At 38.5% G+C, this 5,763-nt stretch overlaps 1 protein-coding gene across 1 annotated transcript; it reads right to left on the minus strand.

Moving 5' to 3' along the window:
- Window positions 1-221: 221 nt before the first annotated feature.
- LOC106764856 (nitrate reductase [NADH] 2) lies at window positions 222-4,769 on the minus strand. Its single transcript, XM_014649281.2, has 5 exons — window positions 3,678-4,769; window positions 3,203-3,343; window positions 2,560-2,792; window positions 1,480-1,918; window positions 222-1,330 (listed from the first exon to the last, which is right to left on the minus strand). The coding sequence occupies exons 1-5, from the start codon at window positions 4,633-4,635 to the stop codon at window positions 432-434; spliced, it is 2,670 nt and encodes an 889-aa protein (XP_014504767.1). The 5' UTR covers window positions 4,636-4,769; the 3' UTR covers window positions 222-431.
- Window positions 4,770-5,763: the final 994 nt, after the last annotated feature.

The raw sequence follows: 5,763 nt of genomic DNA on the forward strand, positions 1-5,763 counted from the left end.
TTGACATCATTTTGACATTGCACACGTGTCAAAATGTGATTGGACGATTTCAAATTAAAAAAGTTGAGGCAGGGGTATATTTGGAAGAGAAAAATCGTTTTTTTAATTTGAAATCGTCCAACCACATTTTAACACGTGTACAGTATCAAAATAGTGTCAAAATGGTGTTAAAATATCATTTTCATGGTAAATATATTAGACGGTGAAACGGAGAGAGTAAATTAGCATGCATAACTTTAATTTATTTACACAAAGGTGGTCAAAATATCTTGACATACCTGTCTACATTACAGAGTGATCATGGCAAATAATATACAGTTTTTCATGTACTTGACTTTCAAAGAATGAAACAAACAATACTCGTACATCTACAGAAGCAACACTAGCAATACTCATACACAACATAGTCCAGTAATCTACTTCTTGAAACCCTAAAACACGAGCAAATCATTCTTGATATCGTACCCCATCTTCTCCAAATTGGGCTGCACCGCGAACTGAATCATGGGTGGTGGTCCACACGTCAAAGCCAAGGAATCCCTAGAAGCTTCTGGAAGATGCTCCCTCATGATAGTTTCTGTGATGAACCCCACACTGTATTCCCACCCTTCCTTCGCGGTTTCCACAACGTACCACACCTTGAACCGCTCACTGTGTTCCTTCGCCCATGCATCCAACTCCTCCCTCAGAAGAATGTCATCCTCTGTTCGGTTTGCATACACCACATGCATTTCGGTGAGGTCCTCTGGGTCTTTCAGAATCGCTTGCGCCACTTGGTAGATTGGTGTGATCCCGGTTCCACCAGCCAGCATGGCTAACCTCTTTGCGGATCTAGGTTTCCCATGAACCGTGAAGTTGCCTCTGCCAGTGTACTCTATGTGACCCACTGGACCCTTCACGTCCAACATGGACCCAATGGAGAGAGAGTCCAAATGCTGTGACATAAGTCCTCCGTTCGGGAACTTGGGGTGCACGCCTTTGAAGTAAACCTTGATGAGCAAATCGAAGAACCCCACTTCATCCACGCCGCTTGTCGGAGTGTAGGCTCGCATGCATAGCTTTCCATCTATGGTGGCGCACAAGAAAATATGCTTACCCACTGGTAAACCTAGGAGTTGGTTCTCTGAGGGCAGTGCAAAACGGAAAAGCCTCACGTCGTGGGAAATGGCGGTTTTTGACACGAGTTTGCATGGGATTTTCTCACGTGGGTTGAGAGCGACACTGCGTGGTGGTAGTGGTGGTTTTGTGGTGATTTCCTTGATGGGAGCCAAATGGGTGAATTCGGAATTTCCATGCACGGAGTTGTTCGGCGATGAGTCTGAAGTGTAACCTACTCATGCAGAAGTAACAAACCTATTAGAATCAGGCTAGTGCAAGGATAAAATTTTAGATTTTTACTTTATTGTGATTGAAAAAACATGCTTTACATTTCAAATAATTGACATATACATGAGATTTACCACATTTTATGTATATTACCTGTAGTGATGAGCTCGCCAATTCGATAATCTTCGAGCATCTTCTTTGCTTTGTCAGAGTGGATGGCGTCAAACTCTTCGGTGCAGTCAGTGCCGGCATTGATGAGGATGCTGTCGGTGCCACCAGGGTGATCTTTGAGGAAGCGAGTGCAATCGTAGACGTGACCGTGGACGATGATCCAAGCGGATTCAGGGCTGCTATGATTTTTAACTTGGGAGATGGAAAACATTTTTGAATTGGTGTTCATGAATGGCGTAGATACACTCTTTTTGAGGCTTGGTTTAGGCTCTTGTGATGTCTCCAAGTGCTTTTCCTTGGCCATCCATCCACCAGGTTGGTTCCCTGGTTGGGTTGGGTGTTCAAACACCATTCCAATCTCACCCTTGTGGGGCTTGCACACATTTGTCTTCACTCTGAACCAACAGTTGTTCATCATGCCCTACACATCATTGCATACCCAAAAATCACCTTCATTACACTTCCTTTACTTGTTTCAATAATCAACAAGGGCTTTATACACTCAAATAATGTCATAATCAATACATTTTAGGATAATGATATTTTAACAATTTTTTTTAACAACTTTTTGACAACTGAACATGTGTCATCATTTTATTGGTTTGTTTGAATTTATTTTAAAAGAATATTTGAAACGGATCAATCACAAACTGCCACGTATGCATTGTCAAAAAATTGTGAAAAAAGAATTGTTAAAGAAAGTTTTAGCTACATTTTAATCAAGATCTTAATAATTAGTATATTGATAAGCCTAAGGTTAACTATTTTCCACTCAATAATAATAGAAAAAAAAAAGCCATGAAAATGACAGGTGATGACGTCAACTGAAGTGCTCATGAATTTTAATTTCCAAATTTTGAGGAACAAATGGTAATTTGCCAATTATTATGCAGTCGTAAGCACCATCTCACATGTCCTTTTCTTTGTAACAATGAGTATATATCATATAAAAATGGTATTAAAATAAATAAAAGTAACAAGAACTCATCATATAAAATCGACCAAGGTAAAAGAGAAACCAAAGAGATGTTGAGAAGTTTGATAGTGATGAAAAATACGTACCATAAGATTCCAAATTAGGTTTTCTGGCTGTGTGTTGAGACCTTCATCCCAAGCTCGAACTGCAATCTCTTTGGTCCCCAGCAGGTCCAACACCTCCACTTCCAAAGACCAGAAGCACCAGCACCAATACTTCCCATATTTATTAGGTTTCTCAGGATGCTCCAGTGTGCACACGTGCCACGTTTCTCCACCGTCCAGTGTTACCTCCACACGTGTCACTTTCCTCCCACCACCTGCACGTACAACCATACTCTCTCACTTCACATCCACCAATAACACAGTTTTCTTTCTTCCAACTTGAAAGAGATCCCAAACATATGATACTGTTTCACTTGTTTAAAATGAAATTTTAACACCAATTTTACATTTGATATGTGTCAAAATGTGGTTGGACGATTTCAAATTAAAAAAAAACTTTGATTTTTCTCTTCTAAATATGTCTTTACCCAGTTTTTCTTTAATTTGAAATCGTCTAATCACATTTTAACACATGTGCAGTGTCAAAATAGTGTCAAAAATTGATATTAAAATATCATTTTTCTTTACTCTATCACTTCCTTTATGTTAAGGAAAATGATATTTTCACACCCATTTTTATCATTATTTTGACTGCAGAACATAAACGAAAAACAGCAAACCATACCAGAATAAGCGTAGCCTCTGACTACGTAAGGCCTCTGCGTTGTCCATGAGTTGATGGGCAAAATTTCATCGTGACACGGAGTCGTTATCACTGAGTTTATATTCAACTCGTTGATTATGTACTCTGGTCTGTACCACCAACCTTCACGGATACAAAAAAGAAACAAATATGTAAATATTTTACGTCCATAAAAAAATTCCTGGGAAGAAACATGTACGTCATACACACGAAAAGTTGGAGTAGTTCATTGTATTATTTCCTAAAATTATGTGTACGGTTTCTAAAAGTACTAAAATCATTATTTTAGTAATTAAATCACAGAAATAAAGTAGCAACGGTTTGATTTGAAAAACCAAATTAATTAGTAAACGAAATTCCTCAAATAAAAATTTTAGGCTGTACAGTTACAAAAAGAAGGAAAAATAAGAACATAAAATGAATTAAATACATAAAGTTGAAGTAAGAAGAAAGATACCTTCTTCATTGGCAAGTTCTGGACTAACATGGGAAGGGAGCACTCTGTTATCCTTGTAATGATAATGATTGTCGCACTCAAGTTCAGTAACAACAATGCGTTTGAGCCACTTCACCATTCTGCCACCGATAAATCCCGGAATAATCATGCGAACGGGGAAGCCATGATCCGGTGCCAGAGGCTCGCCGTTTTGCATGTAAGCAAGGATAATGTCGCGCGAGGGGTCCATGGCCATCTCCCTCGAGATGCTCGTTCCGTACTTCGATCCGCCGCCGCCGGGGAGATTCTCGGCGCCCTCGAAGCACACATGAAGCGCGCCCTTCGCACGTGTAAGGATCCCGCAGCGGCGTAGCACGTGACGCAGCGGCACGCCGCGCCACACGGAGGTGGAGGTGCCGGCGGAGCCCCAGTTGAAGCCGATGGTCTTCTTGACCATGTTCTGCTCCTTGCGGCGGTTCCCGGCGCAGACGAGTGTGGCGGGGAACTCGCGGTGGGGGAACTCGCGCACGAGGCGTTCCATGGTGAACCGGGTTGGGCGTTTTACTAGACCGGTTATCTCAACGGTCCAGTCTTCCCACTTGGCCTTGGGAACTGGACCGTGGTTGCGGACGTAGTGGAGCGGGACCGGTGTGATGAAGCCGTGGTGCATGAGACGCGGCAAGGGGGATTCGGCGTTGAACGGGTGCTTCCCTGTGAGGCGGATCATGGAGGCGTTCCGTGCGACCCACTGATCCGCCGTTCCCTCGTCGCGTGGGTCCATAACCGACGCCTCCGTTTCCGAGTTCGCTTTTCGTATGAGCTCTTTCAGGTACGAAGCGTCATCGTTTTCATCCTCGTCGCTGCCGGAGGAGTCCAGATCGAAATCCAACGGCAGAGAGGGCTTTAGGTCCTGCCCGCAACTGCGAACGACGCCGTTCATGTGAGTGCCGAATTGACGGTTGTCAACGAAAGCCGCCATTGTGAGAAAGGAAGAAAATTATGAGCTTTTTTGTTTCTCTTTTTGTCTTTGTTTCTTGTAACTCTCTAGTGGGAGAGGAAAGAAAACTGGTGTTCTAAAGATTCTGAATTGGGGTATTTATAGAGTGGAGAGCCATCAAACAGATGAATCTTCCATCTCTTCATTTCTCTTTCTTCACTAATTTTTTTTTCTTTTTTTTTTTAAATGAGGTACTTACACAAAAGGTAATGATATTTTGACAACACTTTTCGATAATTTTTTTTACAATAAAATACGTGTTGTATTTGAATTTATGTTTAGAAATATTTAAAATGAATCAATTACAAATTATCATAAGTTGTCAACAAGTTGTTAAAAAAGTATTATTAAAAAAAATTTTTGCTTAAATGAACGAACAGTATTTAGTTTTGGAGAAATAAAAAATCATTTGGTTTCTAAATGAATTAAAAGAGATAATTATTTAGGAAAATGTTTTTTAACAATTTCTTTTTACAACTTTTTCAACACCATTTGTATGGTATCCCAATCGATTTCAAATACATGAACCAATAAAAGTAAAAAAGAATTTGAAAAAGTTATTAACATATCAAATTCCAATTATATTGAATTTGAAGTTTTATGAATTTATACATGGAGAATTCCTTTTTAACTCCCAATAGACCGATAATTATTTTATATAATAATGATGTATGTAGGGTGAATTTATAAATTTATCAATGAATCTTGATATCTAAACAACTTTAAAAAAAAAATTATAATAGGATATTATCATTATTTTATTAGTTTGTTTGAATTTATATTAAAAAAATATTTAAAATGAACCAATCACAAGTCACCACGTATACGTTATAAAAAAATTGTAAAAAAATTATTAAAAAAACTTATTCCTTTATTAATGGTTTCAAAATTTCTTTTAACTCCAACATCGAGATAATCATTTTATGCAATAACTAGTTTATTTGTGTAAAGAGTTGAGAAAATAAAAAATAAATATTTATAAGTTTATAATTTGGTTATGAATATAATGTTAAAAATTATTCAAAAGTTTATAATTTTAGTATTTATATAAAAATGTAAATAATAAACTTTGTAAAAATAAAGATAAAATTATTCCTGCAAAAAAGGTTT

This window comes from Vigna radiata, chromosome 6 (assembly GCF_000741045.1).
Source record: "Vigna radiata var. radiata cultivar VC1973A chromosome 6, Vradiata_ver6, whole genome shotgun sequence".
Lineage (NCBI taxonomy): Eukaryota > Viridiplantae > Streptophyta > Magnoliopsida > Fabales > Fabaceae > Vigna > Vigna radiata.

What these genes read in the sequence shown, in the direction of transcription:
- LOC106764856 (XM_014649281.2), bottom strand. Translation starts at nt 4,635, where the DNA reads ATGGCGGCTTTCGTTGACAACCGTCAATTCGGCACTCACATGAACGGC. An exon ending in AGAACTTGCCAATGAAGAAG is followed by an intron (nt 3,344 to 3,677) that starts GTATCTTTCTTC and finishes GTATCCGTGAAG; the next exon opens with GTTGGTGGTACAGACCAGAG. An exon ending in TGGCGAGCTCATCACTACAG is followed by an intron (nt 1,331 to 1,479) that starts GTAATATACATA and finishes CTGCATGAGTAG; the next exon opens with GTTACACTTCAGACTCATCG.